The sequence below is a fragment of the Enoplosus armatus genome, chromosome 13 (genome assembly GCF_043641665.1).
Source record: "Enoplosus armatus isolate fEnoArm2 chromosome 13, fEnoArm2.hap1, whole genome shotgun sequence".
In the NCBI taxonomy this organism is placed as follows: Eukaryota; Metazoa; Chordata; class Actinopteri; order Centrarchiformes; family Enoplosidae; genus Enoplosus; species Enoplosus armatus.
In genome coordinates, this window is record NC_092192.1 from 1,130,785 (window position 1) to 1,155,877 (window position 25,093).

At 42.9% G+C, this 25,093-nt stretch overlaps 1 protein-coding gene across 4 annotated transcripts; it reads left to right on the top strand.

The window, feature by feature from the left end:
• The first annotated feature begins 1,977 nt into the window (after window positions 1–1,977).
• On the top strand, window positions 1,978–23,120 carry arrb2a (arrestin, beta 2a). 4 transcript variants are annotated; one of them, XM_070918081.1, is made up of 17 exons: window positions 1,978–2,157; window positions 10,214–10,244; window positions 10,733–10,793; window positions 10,931–10,975; window positions 11,237–11,334; window positions 11,789–11,887; window positions 13,857–13,916; window positions 14,683–14,750; window positions 15,641–15,776; window positions 15,988–16,072; window positions 16,281–16,353; window positions 16,733–16,870; window positions 16,966–17,049; window positions 18,521–18,544; window positions 18,931–19,007; window positions 19,525–19,579; window positions 20,089–23,120. In XM_070918081.1, the coding sequence occupies exons 1-17, from the start codon at window positions 2,135–2,137 to the stop codon at window positions 20,177–20,179; spliced, it is 1,248 nt and encodes a 415-aa protein (XP_070774182.1). In that variant the 5' UTR covers window positions 1,978–2,134; the 3' UTR covers window positions 20,180–23,120. The 4 variants fall into 4 exon arrangements, with proteins under 4 accessions (XP_070774182.1, XP_070774180.1, XP_070774181.1 ...); XM_070918079.1 differs by lacking the exon at window positions 18,521–18,544; XM_070918080.1 differs by lacking the exon at window positions 18,521–18,544 and having other exon boundaries at window positions 20,092–23,120.
• The last annotated feature ends 1,973 nt before the right edge of the window (window positions 23,121–25,093 follow it).

Consider the following 25,093-nt stretch of genomic DNA (forward strand, 5'->3'; position numbering starts at 1 on the left):
CAAATATATAGTTTCATGTCTGAAAAGGCTCAGTCATTCCCTCAAACAGCTGCTGGCTGTAGTTTTGATCAAACTAACGGGAGGAAATAGTGCGTCCGTTGGGGACTATTTTCAGCAGCGGATGAATCTGCGTGGTGCTGTAGTGAGTATTTGGGGCAGCAGGACGGTGTGTGTGGGACTGAGTCCAGATAAACTACAGTGTCCTGAAACTTTAGTTGTTGGAGATACATTGTGTATCCAACTCATCGGCCTTCTCAGGACAGTGTCTGTAAGTAAAGGTCAAGTCATTTCATCTTCATATGACTGAATGTATTTGGTGTTTCTGTGTTTGTACTCTGAGTTATTCTATTTCTATTGTTTATTGTTCTGTTTTAAAACGCTGAGCTTGAATGTTTATTGGCACAAACTCAGCGTCTTACCAGCAGCTTCAGTGGAGAAATATCAAATATCACTCGAGTTGACCGGAAGCTTTAAAAGCAGAAATTGCCTTTAAAAGCTGGTGTGAAGATTCTCATTTGTGCTGATTGAATACAACATTTTGCCCAGTGACCTGTTTCACTTCTCTTTTAGGACTTCTCTCTGGTAATAATACACCCTTTGTGGTTTATTGTCGGTTTCAACCTTTGTGAATGACCTTTAAACATTTTAAACATGATGTAAGTATAGTTAAACTGTCTGAAAAACATGTAGTAAAAGGATTTTGGAAACTTCTTATCCTCTGAGCAGCTTCACAGGAGGAGGAGGATGGTGATGGTGAAGATGGAGGGAGTGAAGGTGAACCTTTTCCCGGTCCCTGTGAGGAAGTTGAGGCTGGTCTGCAGCAGCTTGCAGTGATGGGATACAGCAAAAGGAAAATATCCAGGAAGTGAATCATGAGCAAGAGGTTGTCGAAACACACAGCTCTGACAGGAGTCTGCTCAGCCCTGAACACCCTGTCCCAAAAACTCAATCCATTCAGTTCTGTGGCTCACAGCTCACTGGTTCCTACTGAAGACTCTTAAAAACACCTCACAAATATATAGTTTCATGTTTCAAAAGGCTCAGTCATTTCCTCAAACAGCTGCTCGCTGTAGTTTTTATCAAACTAACTGGAGGAAACAGTGCATTTGTTGGGGACTATTTTCAGCGGCAGATGAATCCACATGTGGTGTGTGGATTGGTACTTTATAAGGTGGCAGTGGTGGGACATAACTAAGTACATTTACTCATGTACTGCGCTCCAGTTACTCACTGACATGTCTTTGTGTTTGGTCACCAAACACGCTGATGTTTTACAGCTTATTGTCTTTGAGGTTAAGTGGCGAACACATTAGTCTCCTGGAGTCCGGCACAAAGACCCTGTTACAGCCAGGTGTCATTTTATACATCAGTTTCTGTACAGATTAAACAAACGAGATATAACGTGTTTATTTGTGAATTGTCGAGGTGCTTCCAGGTGGATTTGTTAGCTTTGGACAGAGCCAGGCTAGCTGTTTCCCCCTGTTTTCAGTCTTTATGCTAAGCTAATCAGCTGCTGAGTGTAGCTTCATATTTACCTACAGACATGAGAGAAGCATCAATCTGAACATCCGACTCACAAGAAAATAATCTCAAACTTTTGCTTTTTAAAAAAAGTGTGTCAGTTAATTTGGAAGTTAATCTGAGCTGTAGATGTTTGTTGTTGTTGTTGTTGAGGACAGACAGGTGTACAGCCGTGTGTGTGTGTGTGTGTGTGTGTAGTCTGAAGTGGGCAGGTGAGTCAGCTGCTGAAACCAGGATCTGGTCTGAATGAACCCTCCACATGCCAGATCCACTCTGACTTAACGATGAATCATCTTTTGTCTTTTTAACATTTAATGCTTTTTGTTGTCATTTTTCTGGAGACTCTGCGTTGCGCAATGTGATCTGCAGCCCCTGCACACACACACACACACACACACACACGCACACACACACGCGAATCCTGCCTTTGCGGAAGCCAGAGGAGCCGAGGCGGCGCTAAATTAAATTAGCATACTAACTAGTTAGCCGTGCGCCGATGTGGATGGACGGGTGAACGGAGCTTCCTGAAGAAATACTCATCTTCTAAAGTCAAGACACCTCCGATTCCGGGCTCATTTTGTTGGGATCTTGTTGCCGTCCGCCTGCCGAGGAGATGGGGGACAAGGCGGGCACCAGGTAGGACGGCTAGGCTACAGCGGCTAACAGCTAGTTAGCATCCGTTCTCACGCACTTTGCTAACGTTAGCTTGCTGCTGCTGGCCCGGGCGGGGGAGTTTTTCTCAGCCTGTGCAGCAGAGGTTTAACTGCTTTATGAGAAAACCCCGACACAAAGATCACTGAGCGCGACCACGGTTCGCGTTTGAACCTCAAATGCGATGACCTCGTTTGCAGGAGGCGAAGTTAGCACAGCAGGGTGGGGTTAGCTAACCGCGATACGTCTCCAGTGGACAGGACGGTGTACCAGCCTCCGATCAGAAATCTGTCAGATCTCGATATCTGGCTAATGCACCTATTCAATAAAAAATCTAAATAACTGACAAATCATCAACACCGACTATTTAATCCAGTACACACGCGGTGCATGCAACTGCACTTGTTTTGATATAAACTACGTTTTAGTGTCGTAGACAGGAATTCCCACGGTGCTTTTCCAACAAAATACGGCCGTGGTGGGCGGCATCGACCAATGGGCATCTGTAGTTAAACGCGAGAGTTTATTGAATTAAAGAGCTGTTTGGTGGATAGTGCCTATGCCGAGTTTAAAGGAAGACTAAACTGATTCAGAAATCATGAAGAGTTTGCTTTCATCCTGTTGAATTATCAAGGAACATTTAAAAATAAAATATTTTCAAATGGAGTTTGGTGCATACTGAGGGGCTATCTGGGTTAGCCTGCTACTAATAGAGGCTAATTTCGGGTATGAGGGTACCGCAGGCTCATGCTAGTTAGCTGTAAATGTGTTTTGACGAGTTTGAAGGCTTCTCTTTGGAATATAGATAACGTGACACCGTTAGAAAGAACGAGGTTTGCCTTAGATCATGTTGAATAGTCAAAGTGAGCAGGTAAACAGTGGAAACGCCTCTTGCTCGTTTGTCTTTGACAGATGAAGATGCCATGTTGACACACTTGAATATATCACGTCCCGACAGCTGATATTCTGGTTTCTTGAAGCCTCAGGATGATTTCTTCACACTCCTTATTAATTGGGTTAACACTGCCGTGTATCCGCTGTGTTTTTGTCTTTATTCTTAATCCAGAGTGTTTTGCAGATGCTGATCAGTATTAAAGATCCTGTTTCCAGACCTCAGACCTCTGAGCTCAACACCTCAAAGTGCTGAAATCAGTTTTCGAGGTTTGAAATCTTTCTTTAAGCTCATGTTCCTGCTCGTTTCACAGTCTGACAGGTGGACACTGCTGCACAGTGTTTAGTTTGTACTCTGCACATTGGATTATTAATAAACGGATGGCTGTGAGGTCAAAGTGCTGACTCTCAGCTTTAATCTCAGGGTGTTTACATGCTGCATGTTTGTTGCAGAGACAAAGGGTTGGTCCTTTTACAGCTTTTGGACGCACAAATGCCTCTTTGTTTACTAGTTTTGCGCACGTGCTGCTTCTTTAGCTGCTCTTTCTGAAATACTTTCCTCTTCTTTAATGTCTTCGTGATCGGGCCTCTTCATGTGTAACGGACGCTGACGTTTACTGTGATTTTAGCAAACATTAGTTCCAGCTCGGCCCACTTCTCTCTTAACTTTCCTGCCTCCCTCTCCACTGAACTCAGTCGCTTCCTGTTAGGAAACAGGTGGGAAACAGGGAGGAGAGGAAGCGGCAGGAGGAAAGACAAACATTATGCAAACAGTGACGGCTTCACTCTCAGCTCCTGGTCTACCTGTCCTGGTTCTCTCTCAGCTCCTGGTCTACCTGTCCTGGTTCTCTCTCAGCTCCTGGTTTATCTGTCCTGGTTCTCTCTCAGCTCCTGGTCTACCTGTCCTGGTTCTCTCTCAGCTCCTGGTCTACCTGTCCTGGTTCTCTCTCAGCTCCTGGTCTACCTGTCCTGGTTCTCTCTCAGCTCCTGGTTTATCTGTCCTGGTTCTCTCTCAGCTCCTGGTCTACCTGTCCTGGTTCTCTCTCAGCTCCTGGTTTATCTGTCCTGGTTCTCTCTCAGCTCCTGGTCTACCTGTCCTGGTTCTCTCTCAGCTCCTGGTTTATCTGTCCTGGTTCTCTCTCAGCTGTAAGAAGCCACTGAACACGAGCTGCTCAGCAGCAGACGGACTCAGTTAGAGACGAGCTGCTGAACCAGGAAAGTGAAAAGTGCCCATCACAGTTTCCTTTAACTTTATTACAATTTAAGACCATGAAAAGCTTCGTCCATCGATGCAGCAGTAAAAGTGTATATATGTGAGTGTATTTATATAAAAGTATATACAGCTAGGTGGAAACAAACAGAGTGAATATTGGACATGGATCCATCAAGTGGTCAAAATGAAAATGAAATCTATTAATTAATAGGCAACCATGTTGATAACTGATTATTCATGGAAGTTATTTTTCTTTCCCAAGTTCCAGCTTCTACATCGTGGGGATCTGCTGCTTTTATTTGTCTAAACTGAATATCTTTGTTTTTTATCGGCTGTATCTGTTGGTTGACCAGAACGAGCAATCTGTTGACGTCAACCTAGAAAAGAAGAGAGAACAAAGGGAACAGTGCCGCGAAAATATCCCAACGATGGTAGAAAGATAAACGATACTGCAGTGTGTGGAACAAACTGTTTATTGTGAACAAACCTGACTCGTGTTGAAGTGTGTTTCCTCTTCAGATTGTGTTTTTTGTGTTAACGTTAGGATTATCACACTGTTATTATTAGAAAGGGAATAATATCAAATCTCAATTGCAGCTTATTAAAACTGTATGATGTCAGCTTTGAATGGCAGCATATCGAGTGGTCTGCCTTTAAAGAGGATAAAGGCAGGAGCCATAAACCGTGTGTGCAAGATATTAAATGTCCTCTGAAGTGTTTTATTATTATTATTATTATTATTATTACTCAGCGTTGTTCTCTGTGGTGAAGGTTTAGGGTTCAGGTTAATGTCACACCTGCTCCAGATGTGTACTGGGTTCTTCCTATCTTCTGATAACATGAATGTAAAAATAAAAACAGTATCAGCCGTTGTCCCTCCCACTGCTGCAGACCGTAACACTGTCATCTTCCTAACAGAAGACGTTCTGTATATCTGAAACGTCTCGGTTTGTAAGTTCAGCGAGGTTACGCAAAGAACGAGGTTCCGGACTGTCAAGTGGAAACGAGCGATGTACGTGTTAAACACAGACGAGCTTGTTGCTGAATCATCCAACCGTACACAAAACAGTTAAACTCAACTTCACCCCTGGCAGTGAATGCATCACTATTTACTCTCCAATAACAACTTGTTTAAAGTTGATGCCTGAAGTATTTTGTCAAGAATACTTGTGTACTTTAAATAAAGATTTGGAGCAGAGGACTTTTACTTTGTATTTATTGTTATATTGTAGAATTGAGGACAGAAGTTACGTGTTCTTGTTTCTGCTGCAGAGAATTGTGACACTCGATAATTTATTTTCTCCGTTTTGTTTGAGCGGCTGCGTTTCGTCCCAGCTGTCGGTGTCAGAGTTTATTCTTTGGGCTTTAACCGTGAATGCAGCGACTTGCATCAGTGAAATGTGACAAAATAAAAGCATGTTTGGCCTTCATGAAATCAGCACAGAGCAGCTGGAGGAGGCATGGCTGAACTTTGCTGTGGAAGAAACCGTCCTCAGCTTCTCCTGGTCGACGGCTTTAGAGTCGATCAAATCGCAGCGGATGGCCTCCTGTTGCATCTCCACAGTTTGACTCTGTGTGTGATCAGGAAGTCATTGTTGCAACACCACGAGACACCGTTTAATAGCACAGAGCTGAAACCAAGAGACGATGATCATTTACTGAAGCTGAAGCGGCGACACAACTGTTAACCGTCAGCATCAAGCGGTCAAACACGGAGCTGTTGGCACTCAGATGTCATGTCCGAAACACACTCATGTCACCGAGACAACCTGTTCGTGAAAAACAAGAAAAACTTATGATGTTGAGTTTTTTTAAATCATTTATTATTTCCTCTATTAATCGTTTTGTCTATAAAGTATCAGAAAAGGGCCTGTTTATAATTTCCTACAGCCCAAGTAGATAATTTGCTTGTTTTATTCCATCAACAGTCCAATCTCTTTGCATTTTGTTTGAAAAAGGACAGTTAATTCTGAAAATAGTTGCAGATGACTTTTCTGTCGAACGATTAATCAGTTAATGATCTAACCGTTGAATATCCAGTACAAACATATCTAGTCTAAAACACACATACAGGCCTCTTGGTTAGTTGAGAGATTTATTTAGAATCGCAAAGTGCAATAATGGTCCAAATAATCAAAGTTACCTGCAGGTTAATAATGTAATATAACATGTTTACAGAGTTACCTGCAGGTTAATAATATAACATGTTTACAGAGTTACCTGCAGGTTAATAATATAACATGTGTACAGAGTTACCTGCAGGTTAATGATATAACATGTGTACAGAGTTACCTGCAGGTTAATGATATAACATGTTTACAGATTTACCTGCAGGTTAATAATATAACATGTTTACAGAGTTACCTGCAGGTTAATAATATAACATGTTTACAGAGTTACCTGCAGGTTAATAATGTAATATAACATGTTTACAGAGTTACCTGCAGGTTAATAATATAACATGTGTACAGAGTTACCTGCAGATTAATAATATAACATGTTTACAGAGTTACCTGCAGGTTAATAATATAACATGTTTACAGAGTTACCTGCAGGTTAATAATGTAATATAACATGTTTACAGAGTTACCTGCAGGTTAATAATATAACATGTTTACAGAGTTACCTGCAGGTTAATAATGTAATATAACATGTGTACAGAGTTACCTGCAGGTTAATAATATAACATGTTTACAGAGTTACCTGCAGGTTAATAATGCACTGATGATTGTAATATAATGTTTCTCCTCCACATGACTGGTTTACTCCGTGCTGTTCAGACCTGTCTGATGGCTGCGGTTAGTTCACTGTCTGTAATGACAGTGGGACAGTCGAGTGTCTGCGGTTAGTTCACTGTCTGTAATAACAACGGGACAGTCAACTGTGTGCGGTTAGTTCGATTCTGTAATAACAGCGGGACAGTCGAGCGTTTGTGGTTAGTTCACTGTCTGTAATAACAGCGGGACAGTCGAGTGTCTGCGGTTAGTTCACTGTCTGTAATAACAGCGGGACAGTCGACTGTATGCGGTTAGTTCACTGTCTGTAATAACAGCGGGACAGTCGAGTGTCTGCGGTTAGTTCACTGTCTGTAATAACAGCGGGACAGTCGACTGTGTGCGGTTAGTTCACTGTCTGTAATGACAGGGGGACAGTCGAGCGTTTGTGGTTAGTTCACTGTCTGTAATAACAGCGGGACAGTCGAGTGTCTGCGGTTAGTTCACTGTCTGTAGTTACAGCGGGACAGTCGAGCGTTTGTGGTTAGTTCACTGTCTGTAATAACAGCGGGACAGTCGACTGTGTGCGGTTAGTTCACTGTCTGTAATAACAACGGGACAGTCGAGTGTCTGTGGTTAGTTCACTGTCTGTAATAACAGCGGGACAGTCGACTGTGTGCGGTTAGTTCACTGTCTGTAGTAACAGCGGGACAGTCGAGTGTCTGTGGTTAGTTCACTGTCTGTAATAACAGCGGGACAGTCGACTGTGTGCGGTTAGTTCACTGTCTGTAGTAACAGCGGGACAGTCGAGTGTCTGCGGTTAGTTCACTGTCTGTAATAACAGCGGGACATCGACTGTATGCGGTTAGTTCACTGTCTGTAGTAACAGTGGGACAGTCGAGCGTTTGTGGTTAGTTCACTGTCTGTAATAACAACGGGACAGTCGAGTGTCTGCGGTTAGTTCACTGTCTGTAATAACAGCGGGACAGTCGAGCGTTTGTGGTTAGTTCATAGTCTGTAATAACAACGGGACAGTCGAGCGTTTGTGGTTAGTTCACTGTCTGTAATAACAGCGGGACAGTCGAGCGTTTGTGGTTAGTTCACTGTCTGTAATAACAGCGGGACAGTCGAGCGTTTGTGGTTAGTTCACTGTCTGTAATAACAACGGGACAGTCGAGTGTCTGCGGTTAGTTCACAGTCTGTAATAACAGCGGGACAGTCGAGCGTTTGTGGTTAGTTCACTGTCTGTAGTGACAGCGGGACAGTCAAGCGTTTGTGGTTAGTTCACTGTCTGTAATAACAACGGGACAGTCGAGTGTCTGCGGTTAGTTCACAGTCTGTAATAACAACGGGACAGTCGAGCGTTTGTGGTTAGTTCACTGTCTGTAATAACAGAAGGACAGTCAAGCGTCTGCAGTTAGTTCACAGACAATGGAGAATCTATACATTGAAATAATCGATGGATTCATTTTGTGCTGCAATGAACTCCTTATCGATTAATCTGCGCATGATTTTCTGGTTTAATCAATAATCATTTAGTCTTTAAAAGGTCAGAAAATTGTGTGAAATGTCCAACAGTTTCTCAGAGACGTCTTCAAATATCTTGTTTTGTCCAACCAACAGTCCAAAACCCAGACATTCAGTCACTAATGGCATTATGAACACATCGGGGACTTCTTTAATCTAGAGCTGAAAGGATTAGTCGATTAACAGAAATGAAATCCACTTTGATATTTGATTAATTGTTGAAGTCAGTTTTTAACCTCATGTTCTGGCTCCACATGTGAATATCTGTCTTCTGAGTCCTCAGCTGGATGTAAACAGCTCAGTTCTTGTCCAGGCATGAAGTCCCTTCACGTTCAGGTGAAGCAGCCTGCTGTCTCAGGAGGACGGGAGTCTCCTCAGTCCGTCTGTTTGTCTGAGCTGCCGTCCCTGCAGACCGTCCTGCTGCAGGTGGATCAGTTGCCGCTCGCTGCCGCGCCACCTTTAGTCGAGCGTTAAAGTGTGTTTACGTGCAGCCGGCTGTTTTCTGGCAGAGCTTATTCCCACGGCAGCCGGTTCAACCTCACATCACCGTCACAGGGGGGAAGTGGATCCGAAGGAGGCGGTCGGGCTCTGCTGCTGTTTGTGCAGAGATAAACATGCGATGCTCCGCCAGAGATTAAAAACAGAGCGTCCACTTTAATGTAAATATCAGGAGGGAGAAATTATTATTATTTTGCAACAGTTATTAAGCAAAAACATAGAGACGTCTCTCTGGGACACTGATGGACCTCTCTTACTGTGTTTTACAGACTAAACAATCATCGGTAATGAAAATGATGACGATGAATTTGAATTACATGTAGTTTAACTCTGAGTCCTGCAGCTCATTACAGTGTTTTTGTATTTCTGGAGCTGCAGCTGAAAACACCACAGTGATAAACAAGCCTTTAGTGCCCAAACTGGAGCCACCAAAACCTGTAAATCAGTTTTAATTTGTTCTTTGAAGTGATCTAAATATAACGCGGTGCGGAGGGGATCTCTGACAGGAAGCAGCCATCAGCTGGAGCCGCTGCTCTGCTGTAAACACTTTACTGGCTGCAGCAGCTCAGGCCAATGTTTCCAGCGGAGCTCAGATGTTTGAGTTTCTCCTGAATGCCTCGGCTGGTTTTTAACTGCTTCGGCTTCAAACCGGAGATGTGAGGAGGAGAAACCGCTGTATTTGTTACTTCCTGTTTATGTGTTGTGGCGGTTGTTGAAGGAAGTGACCATTTCACACACACACTGTGAACCTCGACGTCCTGTTTGCTCTTTAATACTCTGATGAAGCTGTTCAGGGTTGTCGGGGGGTTTTGAACCCTCCACCTGCCCCCATTAAAGCTGTTCAGGGTTGTTGGGGGGTTCTGAACCCTCCACCTGCCCCCATTAAAGCTCTGTGGTGACATCCCACAATAACCCAGTTTTCTCTCGAGCCACTCCCCCCCCCCCGTCTCCTGCTGTGTTGAAATAAACAGTGGCCTTGTTTGAAACTGAGACGTTTCCTCTGATTATTTTGACTAAATGTTCGGAGAGTCACACGTTCTGATGTTTTCACTGTTCAGATTAAATCAGCACTTTGAAACATCGTCACTGTGTTTTCCTCCTCATTTATTTGTTGATGGGGACAAATGACACAAACCACTAACATGAGTGTCTTTTGTCTGTCTTCCCTCACTCTTCTTCCTGTTTCCAAACCTCTCAGAGTTTTCAAGAAGTCGAGTCCCAACTGTAAGGTGAGTCTGCAGCGACCCACGTGTGATGAAATATAAAGCAAAGTATTCACATCCTTTACTTAAATAAAAGTAATAAAACCCTGATGAAGTACAGAAGTATTATTAGAAACGTGCCCTTACGGTGTCAAAGGTAAAAGTACTCATTATGCAGGAATACAGGTGGTACCATCTGAAGTATTCACTGGTGGAAGAAGTACTCAGATCTTTTAGGTAAAAGTAGAAATACCGCTCTGTAAAAATCATTGGACAAGTTGTTGCTGTATTGTTATTACTGATGCATTCAGTGTCATCAGCATTTTAATGATGCAGATGGAACTAATTCGACTATTAAGTTTAGTTTATATTCCTTTTATCGAATATTGTCAGTTATGATGTGTCGCTCTGATCGGTCATGTCTGAAGTTTCAGTCACTGTTCACATGAAATAGATGATGAATTAAAAACGAAATGAAATAAGTCTAACAGTTGACGCTGTGTCGGGCCGTGCAGGTGACAGTTTACCTGGGAAAGAGAGACTTTGTGGATCACCTGGACCACGTGGACCCAGTAGGTGAGTCAGCAGTTTGTATATTCATATTTTATCAAAGGGCTTTTTTTTTTTATGACAAGGATCTCAAAGTTATGGAAGTACAATGTTAGCTTTCCAAAAAGTGCCAAATGTCAATGTGTTTGTCTTCCTGCTGACAGATGGAGTGATCCTCGTCGACCCCGAGTACCTGAAGGACAGGAAAGGTAGGACAGCTTCCTCCTGAACTCACTGCATCAAAGTCCAGTCGTTGTGAGGTCTGGGGATGGGGGGTCGATAGCCGGTTCCATTTAGGATCCGGGTCCAAGTTGTCAATGAACCTGTTAAACTCTGCGGCCAACAAATCCCTCATTGATTGGTCTCTTCGGCCTCTTTCTGACTCTGCACACAAAAACACACAGTTTATTATCTATAGATAACAGGGACAGGTATCATTGCTGAACCCCTCCTCTTCCTCCTCCCTGTAGTCTTCGTCACGCTGACCTGTGCGTTTCGATATGGCCGCGAGGACCTGGACGTTCTGGGTCTGTCTTTCAGGAAGGACCTGTACATCTCCACCTTCCAGGTTAGAGCTCCAAACCTCCAGCTGTTAGTACATTTACTCAAGTACTGTACTGAAGTACACATTTGAGGTACTTTACTTAAATATCATTATTTGAATTATTGGATTTGTGTATTTATTTTTTAGCATTGTGAAGGTGTCACTTTGGGCTCTGGGTCACTGTGACGGCAGAATGTTTCCAAACCAAACAATCGATCCATTAATGGAGAAAATAATCCGCTGATTCATCCACATTGAACTAATAATCATTAGCTGAGCTCCAACAGTAACATCCTGCTTCACATTAATGATGAGGAATAATCATCATGATCAGTTATAGTAACACTGCAAATACATTTACTGATAGATACTTAATGAAGTAACATTTTGCAGGACTTTTGTGGTAGTATTTATACAGTGTGGTGGTAGTAGTACTTTCAGTTGATATTTGAATGTCCTTTTCACCCCCCGCCCCCAGGCCTTCCCTCCGGTGCCTGAGGAGCGGAAACCCAACAGCCGGCTGCAGGAGAGGCTGCTGAAGAAGCTCGGCCAGCATGCACACCCCTTCTACTTCACTGTGAGTCACTGCTGCTTTTCAACGTGTTTCAGGAACACCACAGGGACCAGGGTCTACAGTTGGCTCCTGGCCCCTAAAGAGTCCTAATCCTGGGGGTGGAACATCCTGATGGTCCAGCAGCTGTGGACAGACGTTGTGATTGACAGTAGTCTGCTCCCAGTCTCTAAAGAGAGCCGAGATGTGTGAAACAAGCCTTTATTTCCTGTTTGATTTGATGTGGTTACACACTGAAGCCGACATACGGGCCGATTTCACCACAGGACATTTCCCAGGAGACCAAGAACCTTTTGAGGAACTCTGAAACTGAACATGCGTTTTGATCCGAGGAAACAGGAACTACATATTAGTTCCTGCACAATAGTTCAGGGTGTGGTCCTTTCTACTGGTTCAGGAACTTTAAGGGCGGAGTTTGTACGGCTGAATGTCGCTGATTGGTCAAACACAGACGCATCTACAACTTGTGTGTCACTTCATTCACCAAACAAGGAAGCAGCGAGTGTCACTGGTTTATAAGGAGGAGGCCGAGAGCTCTTCTTCTCATTCATTAGATACAAATCAAACATCAGTCGGCTCAGTGTTGTTCATTACACCAATGAACCTTTTGGTGGAAGACGTTCCTAAATAACCGTCACACACTCAGCAGATTGTCTCCTTTGGATTCATTCAAACCACACACTTGTTTCTTCATCACAAAGGGACTTTTATTTATTTAGTTGAGTTCCTGGAACTATTTGACTGTAAACTGGTGTGTGTATATATATATGATGGGCTGTATATGGACGCTTCCCCGTCGGTCTGAGAGTTGTTTTTCCGACTAAATCCTCAAATATTTTTTTCCTTTAAAATTAGATGAAATCCCTGAAAGCTGTTCACAAAGCTCCGACTGATGCTAAGCTAAAAGAAGTGTCCAGAGGACAGAGGAGCACAGAGGAGGACCTTCAGAGCGCTTCACTGGTCTGCTCGCTGCTTTCTGGTGAAGCTGCTGCAGATCAGAGCGGGTTGATGTTTGTGGTTCATCTCATTAGAGTCGTGATCGCACGTCTCACTGAATGAATTAGCACCTCGAGTCGCCGCTGCAGGCTTCGGTCCCTCTGGAGGAGCAGCAGCTAATGGATGAAGAGCATTGGAGGACCTCCTGGGTGTCTCCGAGTCACTGATGAATCTGCGTCATCGTGACTTAGTCTCCGTAATGGGAGGCAGTTGCTCTCTATTTGTGTCAGCTTAAAGGGTCAGGGGAGAAACCAGATGAATCACTGCTCCACCTCTGTGACTTCCTTTAAATGTTATCCACTCAAACAAGTCTACACCAGTTTCAGGAAGCCTGTGGGTCAGGATTAGGGCTGCCCCCCTAAATGTTGACGAGTTGAGAAGAAGGGTCTCACTTGGTCAGTCCAGTCTTTTTAGCTGTGTCATCGTACACGCAGGGTAACCTTTACAGACTGACTGATGAAGCCGACCGCAGGGCGACTCCTGAATACTGGACTTCATCCATCAGGTGACAAACACGACTCCACATGAAGGACCATGTTGGAGGCGGGAATAATATGTCAGATGTTGTACTTCAGTTACTGACTCTGTTTTTAATTGTCGTTAGTTGTTCTGTGTGGTGGACTGTAGCTGATCAGCGGTAGCATCACTGTCTTCTCTCTAACGTGACCTTGTGGGTCACACGACACACTCGATGCTCCGTCGTCTTTATTAGAGTTTGAGAACGCAGGTTCCAGCTTTCAGCTTTAATATTTGTCATTTTGGAGTGTGGTTGCATCAAACGACTGGAGGCTGCTGGGAGTTTTAACGTGAAGGTTGGAGCTCTGTGAGAAGCTTTGTGAATGTGGCCCCCGGTGTTCAGTGTGTGTGGCATGTAACATGAATTAAGAGGAAAGTTCAGCCTGATGAATGGACATTAACAAGCTGTGGTTTGTAATTCAGATGTGGAACCGCTGACTGTATTTCTTCTCTGCTGATTCAGATTCCTCAGAACCTCCCTTGTTCAGTCACTTTACAGCCCGGCCCAGAGGACACTGGGAAGGTAACACACACACACACACACACACACACACACACACACACACACACACACACACACAATGTAATCACTTCACAAGTATTTAACAGTATTTTCCTGTATTCAAAATACTGTGAACTTGTGATTTGTTTTGGGGTTTATTGCTGGTTCCATCCTGTCACTTTCTGTTTCTTCCTGTTCAACATCCAGAAAATCTGAACTTCAAACACATGAAATCAGTAAACAGTCGAGTTGATCAGCTTCAAGTATGGATCTGACATGAAAGTTGAACTGAAACTGACGTGAGATCAGTTAGAGAGAAGAGGTCTCACTCAGCTACAGTGGTGTTACAGATGGTCTTTGTTTGACGTGTTCAGACACACAAACTGACAACAGACAAGTTTACTTCTGTTCTTCCAGTTTCTCACTGAATGAACATGAATGACAGCTGATGTGAACATGAGCAGCTCTTCCTTCCGTTTTTTTATTTTATTTTAAAATGCAGATTGTGCCCAAAATAAAATATTTATTATAGATCACGTGGATATCAATGAATCTAACATCATTCAAGAAGTGGACGATGTTCCAGACTCGATTCTGATAGTTTGGGTCAAACATTTAGAGAAGTCAATGAACAGAGCTGCTCCGGCTGAGACAGAAGAAATGAACTCAACACAGATTTATAAAGTGTGGAATATATATTTAAATATATTTAAGTATGAGAATGAAGTCTCGGCTGCTTTAGTGGTCTGTGTGAATGGAGGTTGAACCGGTCTCTCTCTCTCTGCAGGCCTGCGGTGTGGACTTTGAGATCAGAGCTTTCTGTGCCAAGTCAATAGAAGAGAAGATTCACAAGAGGTGAGTCCAGACCAGCAGGGAGCAGGTTTACAAGGGCTCTCTGAGGGGGGATCTTACAGAGGGTTCCCCATGAACAGTTTAAATCCACAATGTCACAAGGGTTTGTTCCATTTCCTGAACCTTTAATCAATTATCAAATTATTTGTAATTCATTTGTTGCTTCAGTCATTTTCGTTAAACAAATATACCCAAATTTCTCTGATTCCGGCTTCTTAGGTTGTTCGAGGTTGTCCTTCGTCATATATGACAATAACATCTTATGGTTTTTAATATTTCATAGACTGAACTATGAATTGGCAGATGAGTATAAATAACGATGAGTTGCAGCACTAGTTCTGATGACATCTTTCAGCAGAGCTACAGTCACACACTAACCACAGCAACATTTAACTGTAGAAGTCTGAAATGTAAAAACACTGTCTCCAGTGTGGCTTTAGCAGCACTCAGCGCTGAACTCTTAGTGGGGTTGTTGGCTTGAACTCCGAACTGAACCAGCTGACTGCAGGATGGACTGCTGACTAGCTTAAGGGTTAAAAAGGTAACAGTAAGCTGAAGAGATGGCAGTTAGCCGGCCGGCAACATGACATCAGTGTGACGTCCTGATGTTTCCAGAAAGAACAGTGACACAGAGCTCTTGTGTCTACAGCCACCAATTTACATTCATGTTCAACAATCACACACAACGCTGTGATGTGAGGCAGCAGCAAGGCATGATGGGTGTTAGAGTTCTGCTCATAAATGGGAGGAGTTTAGATGGATCGTGTGTGTGTGTGTGTGTGTGTGTGTGTGTGTGTGTGTGTGTGTGTGTGTGTGTGTGTGTGTGTGTGTGTGTGTGTGTGTGTGTGTGTGTGTGTGTGTGCAGATTGAAATAAAGTATTTCATGTTTGCAGGAACTCGGTGCGTCTGGTGATCAGGAAGGTTCAGTACGCTCCAGAGAAGCCTGGTCCTCAGCCGATGGTGGAGACGACCCGCAACTTCCTAATGTCTGACAGATCCCTACACCTGGAGGCCTCTCTGGACAAGGAGGTGCACACACACACACACACACACACTCAGATTTCTCTGGTGACCCTTTGGAGGGGCCTGACCCCTAGGTTGGGAACCACTGGACTAAACTAGCTAACTGTATAAAGTAGTTTTTACTTTTACTTACTTTTGGTTCTTTATGACTTCCTCCTCATGAGAAGCTTCAATAACACTAATAAATGTCTTTTTTCCCATGGTGCATTGTGTGTAGCTGTATTACCACGGAGAGCCCATCAGCGTCAACGTTCACGTCACCAACAACTCCACCAAGACGGTCAAGAGAGTCAAGATCTCCGGTACGTCCGTCCGTCTCTTTGTTTCTGTGATGTTGATGTTGGATGGAAACAAGCATTCGTTCACATTTTCTTTAGTGATTTTCTGGAAATTCTGTTAATATTTGAGCTGAATTTGGATGAAAACATGATGCTTTCAGTCAGATATGAAGTTCGGATTGTACACTAACTCTGTCTGTCTCTCTGTGTCTCTCTGTCTGTCTCTCTGCAGTGCGTCAGTATGCAGACATCTGCCTGTTCAGTACTGCCCAGTATAAATGTCCAGTGGCCCAGCAGGAGGCAGAGTAAGTCCCAGTTGGCAGATTATCGGAGGGTTACTGAGGTCAATCAGTATTGATTCATTTTGAAGCCACATTTACTGGCCAGTTTATATTAAACTGGTTCTGTTTGGTTTGATACTAGTTTAAAGAAGAGATAAACTGGTTTAAACTGGGTATAAGCAGTTAAAGCCAGTATAAAATGATGTATACCAGTTTAAACCAGTGATGAACACCATGATGATGTTATACATCATGATTCTACACCTGATAAACTTTTGATTATATTAAGTTATCACCCGCACTATAATTGGAAGTAAGTGATCTGAAGTCAGTCTGTGGCGTGCTGCTGGGTGGGCGGGGTTTACTGAACAGTTTGATTGACAGCAGCGTGTGGTCTCCTCAGTGACCAGGTGTCGTCCAGCTCCACCTTCTGTAAGGTGTACACTCTGACCCCGACGCTCGACAAGAACCGAGAGAAGAGGGGACTCGCTCTGGACGGCAAGCTCAAACATGAAGACACCAACCTGGCCTCGTCCACCATGTAACACGCACGCACACACACACACAGTGTACAGGTGTGTCGTACAGGTGTGTTGGTGCAGTCACATGACCACGGCGCTCTGTTGTGTGTTTCAGTGTGAAGGACGTCACCAACAAGGAGGTTCTGGGGATCCTGGTGTCCTACAGGGTCAAAGTCAAGCTGGTGGTCTCACGTGGAGGGTACGACACACACACACACACACACACACACACTCTCTGCTGACATCACTTCCTGTCCTCTCAGCCCCACTGTGTCCTGTAGACGTTATCAGTCGAGTTTTGAGCTCCTTTTTCTTCCAGACTCCAGTCGATTTAAACATTTGTGGCTGAGCTGCGCCCACACGAACTGATCCTGCGTCCCTTAATGTTCATATGTCCCAAATATACGTCAAACAAATATCAAAATCCCTGACTGTTAGCTCGTAGCAACTAGCATTTCTCCCTCCTGATCCAGCAATGCAGGAGAGGAAGGTGGAAGTCCATGTCTGACTTTACTCTGTCCTACACATCACTGGAGACAAAGACGGTTCACTGACTTTGAACCTGGACTAAATCCTGATTTAACTTTTGGTTCTGTCGCAACAAAACTTTAAACCCAGGCTTAATTTAAACAGGATTCATTTAGATCTTAAACGTTGTGACCCCACAAATAAACAGCAGCTCAAATACACTGAACAGTCTCACCATAAGGACCCCTTATTAGCTGCTTTGGAGCTTTTGATAATGTCACACAGTCTTTGTCCGCTGATGTTGAAGTTTGTCCAGTTGTCGTGGAACTGTAAATGTTCATATTTCCATTGTTTCGGAGCACTTTATGGACCTCTTGTCCTGCTGAGAAATTCGGAAGTATGAGCGTCTTCAACAATGTTTTTATTCTGTTTGACTAAGTTAAGTTACTAATTTACACTCAAACTTAGGATCAAGCTGAAGTTCAGAGTTCAGAGAGTTTTACTTTAAACTAGGCTTCAGACCAGATGTGATCCATTTAATTAGATATAGAGAAAGGTAGATATAGCTACATACAGATGTATAGAAATATCTGGAATGAGACCTCGCTTCAGTCATAAGGAGGTGAATAAGAAGCAGGGCTGAGAAGATAATGCCTCTCAGTTAGAGCAGCCGATCAATTAAAGAATTAATCAGCAGCTATTTCGATATTGACGAAACATTTAAGACATTAAGGAAAACTGCCGAAACACCAGCTGGTTCAGCCTCTCAAATGTGAAGATTTTATGCTTTTCTTCTTCTCTCATTTTATCAAACAAATGTCAGATTCATCAGTAGTGAAAATTATTGTTGGTTGCAGAAGAAAAAGAAAAAAAACATTTAGTTAGTTTGAACCTGACTTTAAACTCAGTTTAACTAAATCCTGATCCTGACCGTCAGTGAGTCCATGTTGGTGCAGCTCAGCCTCAACTTCCTGCTTCGTCCTCTAACTTCCTGTTGTCGGTGTCAGTTACCGTGGAAACCGTCTGCTTGTTGCTGTAGTTGCTCCTCACTGTGCTTGCTCCCTCTGTAGGTTGTGAACGTGTTGTGAACATGTTGCCTCCTGCTTTTCATTTCATCTCCCCTCTGTGTTTTTGGCTTTTTGTGTGGCTCCCCCTCCTCCCCTCCTCCGCCCCCCCCCTCCACTGTGTGTCTCCCCCTGCAGGCTGCTGCGAGGCATGTTGGAGAGGTAAATGTGTCTGAAGCCGACAGCACACTCGAAACATAAAAACACAGCCTGCTTTAATGAAAACATTATCTGATCTGTTTCAACAACCGATACAGTGGGTTTAAACCAGCTTAACCTGTTTTTAAACAGATTGTAACCAGAGAGGAACCAGTTTAACCTTTAAATAATAAACTGGATTAAAGTCTTGATTTAGTTTTTTATGTATATTTGATCATGTTTTAGTTTTCTGATCAGCTCTCGTTTTAATTTGCTGTTGATAGAAACTCAACACTTCCTCCATGTTCACCTGTAGCTTCATGTTGATTTCACAGCATGACTTCCATCAGTTCCCCAGCAGCACTGTCTGTGGACTGACGGCTCATTTCCTGCGTGTTGTTGTGTTTCAGAGACGTGTCGGTGGAGCTGCCCTTCATCTTGATGCATCCTAAACCTGTGGAGCCGCCACTGTCCCGCCCACAGTCAGGTGCGTTCACGCGACACAACTGCATGTAATAACATCCGTCCATTATAACAACAAAAAGAAATCATCTGAGACGGAACTGATGTCGTGTATTTCCTTCGTTAATCGATTGATGGTTTTGTAATTAAAATGTCAGGAAATAGTGAAAGTTCTTCCGAACCTCAACATTATTAAAAGCATTCAAAGGAAAAGCACTAAATGTTACATCAACTCGTGTGTAATCTGTAAAGCTGCCAGATAAATGTAGTGCAGTAAAAGTTCAGTATTTCCCTCTGAGATGTGAAGTAGAAGTAGAAAGAGGTATTTGTACTTTACTTAAATCCAGTACTTGAGTAAATGTACTTGGTTCTACTGCAGACGTCTCATCTGAGAACACACCGACTCTGTCAGCCTTTATGTAACTCTGTGGCCTTTTCCATCCCGTCTTTATCATGCACTGAATTTCCATGGAGACAAGAAGCAGTTTCCATGGAAACAACGATGTGACATGCTAATGTGTGTGTGTGGTTGTGTGTTACAGCTGTGCCAGAGATGGACCCCCCCATCGACACCAATTTGATAGAATTCGACACAAAGTGAGTTTCAGGTCTCCTGTCGAGTTTGTTCAGGCAGAAGAAGAAAAATGCAAAGTGTTGGTGAATGTTTGTGTAATATCTCAAAAAACAAAGGCAGCTCTCGTCTTGTCCCACTTACTGTCTTCACATATAAAACCTTTGGATCTGTTGGAGCAGATGTGAAACCAGTTACTTCTGTCAGCCCACCACTTTGTTCCAGCAACTGTTCACACATTCATGTAATAACTTCAGTGATCCCGTAACGTCATCAGGTCAAAGTTTTAATGTGTCCAATTCTTTGGTTTATGACCGAACACCTGCAGAACTGATGACGTTCATCAGCCGCAGCTGGACTCTGTGTTTACTGCCAACTAGCACATGTTAGCATGCTAACACGCTAAGCTAAAACATCGCGTTCTGCGTTTTTACAATATTTAAATGAGGTTCTCTTACTTCTGGACCAGAACTGCATCTTTTTTGTGGTTGAAGTTCTCGATGATCTAATAAACGGTCTCTGTTGGTCCTCACAGCAGCATCTCCCAGGACGATGACTTCGTCTTCGAGGACTTCGCCCGCCTGCGGCTCAAAGGCGTCGTGGACGACAAGGACGAGGACTGCTAGGAGCTCGCCAACCTTCATACGCTCGCTTCAACACCACCTCACACGTACACACACACACACACACACACACACTCCTACTCTTCACGTTACATTCCCCGGTGGAGGGGATGGATGAGGGCATGTTTGGACGGAGGCCTCACAGGGGCTCGGTGGTGTTCTTCCTCTCTTGCTTCAGCCATTCGTCATGCCGCCGCCATTTTCGCCGCCGTCTTCTCCATCTGTCTCCTCTGTTTCTCTTTTTGCTGAAGGTTGAAAAACTAAATGTTAACCAGCTGCAGGACAGATGTTGGCGGCGTGGATCGAATCTCTGCTGTTTCTTTCTGTGTAGTCGGGACGTTCGGGTGTGGGCGGAGCTCGTGAAATACTGAGGAGGTTTAACATGTGAAGGAACGACTGATCTGAAGTCAGCTGAAGTAGAAAAAAAAGAAGCTGAAGAGTCGCAGCAGCAGCGCTCATCCTCTTTTACTTTGAAATCTTTTTGAATGTCGACGGTTTCCGCGGCGACGATCACCATCTTGTACAAACAGAATATATATTTGAAACAGAAAAAGAAGTGTTCTACGAGCAGTTGAGGTCTGTGTTCAGTGGTGATCGCCGTGTCTCCTCCAGTAAATACTGAAGATGCTTTTTACATCGTGGCTGCAAAGGGAGGAAACACACACACACACACACACAGCGACTGAAGTTCGATTTCACCAGCATCCACTCTCCCGCTCTCGTCTCGCTCTGAACTTGAACCCTGTCGTCCATTTTGTGAACTGTTGTCATGGCGTCACGTTGGGTCAGCCGCACGTTTCTGTAGTTTGTTAAGAATCATTCCAGCGCCGACGGAGTTGTTTCCTTTTTATTTAAAACTCTTCTGAAGCTAAAGAATAAGTTGGGTTGTGTTCATTCAACATGTTGGTCCGTCTCTCAGTCCTGTCTGACTTCCTGTCTGACTTCCTGTCTGGCTCTCAGCTCCGAGCCCATTGGTTCCTACTGTAAATCTTTAAAAACACAGATATGTAGCTTCATCTTAGAAACTAGACCTGCAAGCAGGTACACACCAGGGTCCAACAGAAGCTCGGGGTCTTTGTCTTTGTGGGACAAGACTTCATATAAATGACCTCCTCATCATCATCATCATCATCATCATTATTATTATTATTATTATTCCTGTACATAAAGTGAGGTGGACTAATAACTATTACTGCTATTATTCTGTAAGTTTGTAATTGTTGACAGATCCAATGAAAAGACCAAAGCCAACAACCAACAGCTCGGCACTGTAATCTTTAACAAACGTTACTCGGAGCAGGACATGCAGCGTATGTGGAGTATTAGGGCCAGATTACCAATCGTAATATTCTGAAAATAAAGAAAAACGTGACCTGTTTCTAGAATGAAGTCAGATTTTGTGGTTCCTGCTGAAGTGTCACATCGTTCCATCTCAGACGTGTTGGCAGGTGTGTTGGGGTCTGATGGTCTGAAGCCAAGTAATCTTTTAAAAAGGGAAGTAGTTTGTTAGTATAAACGTTGTCGCGTGCGGCGCAGAGGAATAAGCTACATCAGACTTCGGACACCGACAGTACTTGTTAGAAACACCAGCTTCAGAGTCTGGATCAGCTGGTTTGAGTTGTTGACAGTAAGAAACAGAATATCAGCAGGATGCCGGCTGTGAGGCCTCTCGGGCTCGTCCGGTTGGACCTGAACTTCAGGGAAGTGAACCGATCACTGATGACGAGGCGCTCCAGTGTTTCAGTCTTTGTTCATTGACTTCATGTTTCCTTCTTTTCTGTGACGGAGCTGAAGGGAAGTTGTGGAGCAGCTACAGTCTGTAACATGTCACCTTCCTCCTCTTCTTCACTCGGTGTGAACGTGTTAACATGGAAAACGTTAAAAACACCAAACCGTCTTAAAGATGAGCACAAACTCCGATCACGCTGGAATCGTTTCTTAAACTGGGATCAAACTTTAGACCCGAGTTGGACCTTGAGTCACTCGACTCGACCTTTGACCTTCTGGTTTCTGTTCCTTTTCTGAAACGCAGAGCAGCTCTTCATCACTTCTTTAGTGATGAAGAGCTTTAAAACTGAGCTGTGAAGTTTCTCCTGTGACTCGATCCCACCGGGTTTAAACTGTCATCTTCGGCTTGTTAAAGGGAAACACTGGTGTTTAAAATGATCCTCCCACCGACTGAAAGGCACTTTCAGCAAATACGAACGAATACTTTTAGTGTTTTCCTCTGAGGCATCGAGCTGCGTCTTGTAATTCAGTAACTTCTGTAAGCTGCATCGTGCCTTCTGCATCTCGCTGGTGCCAACATGAAGAGATCTTTTAACTGCCAGTCCCTCCTTCTGTGTGAGTTTTTGTGGCTAAAAACAGAGTTTGCAGCATTTTCAATGAAAAACAAGTAAAAACTTCTGTAAGAGAAGAAATGCCAATTTATAACAACATGAGGGTGATGATTCAGTGTTTCCATACATCATACCTCTTATATTAGAGGAGAGTCACAGTCTTTATGTCGAAATGGCTTCAATTTCAAATGCAGGAGAATAGAAAAATAAGTTTCTCGTCAACCATCTGATTTTAAATGCTAAATATTAAATGACAAATAAGCAACAACCCTGAGTTCTGTCTGTCAGGCAGAGGAGGCGTTATCATGTGACCTAAATATGTGATAACAACTAAACCATCTCCATGACAACTGAGCAACTCAATCCAGCGAAGAAGGCCATGAGATGTTTGAAAGCTGCGGAAACAACAAACAAGTCGTCGGATCTCATGTTGAGATTTTCGGAGAAAAAGTAATTGTTGTAATATCACTTGTGAAGTTGTGACTTTTTGAAAAACGTACTTGTGTAACATTCTGACTTTTGTCTCATAAGATTTGGACATTATTCTTGTAACGTCTTTAATCATCAATGATGTCTTTTTTTCTGCAACATTAAGACTTTTTTCATAAAATTATGACTTTATTCTCAAACTACAATTTATGTTCTCGTGTATTTGTCACTTTATTCTTAAAAAACAAATGTAACGTTTCTTGAAATTACTGACTTAAAAGTAAAACCACATTTATTTCCATAATATCACAACTTCATTACTAAAATATTACATACATTATACATCTTCTTTTCTCGTAAAGACACACAACAACAACAACAACAGCGGCTATAATTCTGCCAACATCCTCCTTTTAATATCAAATATCGTACAAAATAGCACAAATGACCAAAGTTATTCAATATTTGACCTAAAATATTGCAACTTTTTTTCTTAAATTGACTAAATTAAATTCTTCTTCTTAAATTAAATTTTATTCTCAGTGTTTGGCCTTTTTCTCGTGAAATGACGAGAATGTAATTTTTAACCTTTTTCCTCAAACCTCCAGATGTAATAATAGTCTGAAAGTATCTCCCTCCTTTTCCTGTGAGGTCAATGTCATGTGACAAAGTACAGTAAAGCAGTACCAGTAACCTGATTAAAATAAATGGGACGGCACCAGTGTTTCCCTTCAAACCACCACATGAACCTCCTGCCTGCTCTCCTCCCGACCTTCATCCATGTTTAAATGTTATTTTTATTTTCATGATTCAAACTCAGACGTGATGTGAAGGACTTCAGCAGCTCCAGGTCTCAGAGGAGTTCAGCTTCCCGACATTCGTTATATCGCCGTTGAATATCTCAACTTTATTTTCTGCACAGATCAACATTTCACACGACACAAGAGCACTGCACTTTCATTGGACAAACAAACCCACAGACCTGCAGACGTTGTTGTTATTTTTTGCTTATTTCAGGAGACAAAGAAGAAGAATGTTGATCTTTTTTTGACGCTCGGGCCATTTTTAGAAATTGTTTTTTTTGTGTTTTCGACAAGTTTCCAGCTTCACGCAAACCAACAAACTCATTTTTATTTAATTTTTTTTAATCTTAAAACTGCCAAATTTCCCTCCCTTCCTCCTTCGCTCAGTCAGTCATTGAAGCTGCGACCCAGAAGGGAAGAAGAAGAAGAAGAAACAGACACGGAGCATGTTTTTAATTTTCTGATTTGATTTGTTTCCAAGCAGTGCTGTGAATCGTACGAGCTGTGATTCTGTCCTTATTTTGTCGTGCATATGTGGGGTAACTTTGCTAAGTGTGAAAATATTTTGACAAGTGCCACGCCCCGGCCTGTGCGATGCTTACCATAATGTCTATAAAACAGGAAGTGATTTCTGCTGGTGGGACGAACACCAGAAAAGATAGAATTATGATTATTATGCTTCTGATTATTATTATGGTGACTATTATTATTACTTCTACTGTATCATCATTGCGACCATGATTATTCTCATAATCATTTAAGAGTCTATTGTTTTGCCATGTATTTTTTATTTTGAGATTTTTATTTTAGTTTTCTTTTTATTATTAAAGGCAAAATGAACTAACAGATACTGTGGCTGTGTGGTGCTTCTGCTCTCATTCACTGAATGTTTCTGTTTCCGTCACATGAAGTCTGGTGGTTTGCAGGTAAAAAGCCATCCAAGTTAAAACTGGACCACATTCTGATGGTTGGAGATCAGGTTTTATGTGACCTGAACATCTAAAAACACAGCTAGTAAATGATTGTCATGATGTTGAAATAGTCCTTTAAATGTCACCCAGACAGCTGAAAGGAAACTAACTCTTCAACTAAATTCTGTGCAGTTTGAACTCCGACGTCTTTCACTGGAGATGTTGTAGTAAAACATGACTCAACATGGAGATGAGCGCTAATTCATACAAAGAGTTATATCATACGATACTTTGCTATGAATCAAAGTTTATTCAGGCGCAGCTGAAACGATCAGTCGCTTACTTCTATAATAATAAAAATAAGTGGTTACCAGTGATGCAAGTAAAAGCATTAATACCTACTAACTGATGTCACGGTGCACTGGAGTACACGTT

Coding starts and splice junctions, on each gene's coding strand:
- arrb2a (XM_070918081.1), top strand. CDS start 2,135: ATGGGGGACAAGGCGGGCACCAG. Junction 11,335..11,788: donor TGTACATCTCCACCTTCCAG/GTTAGAGCTCCA, acceptor CCCCGCCCCCAG/GCCTTCCCTCCGGTGCCTGA. Junction 19,580..20,088: donor TTGATAGAATTCGACACAAA/GTGAGTTTCAGG, acceptor TGGTCCTCACAG/CAGCATCTCCCAGGACGATG.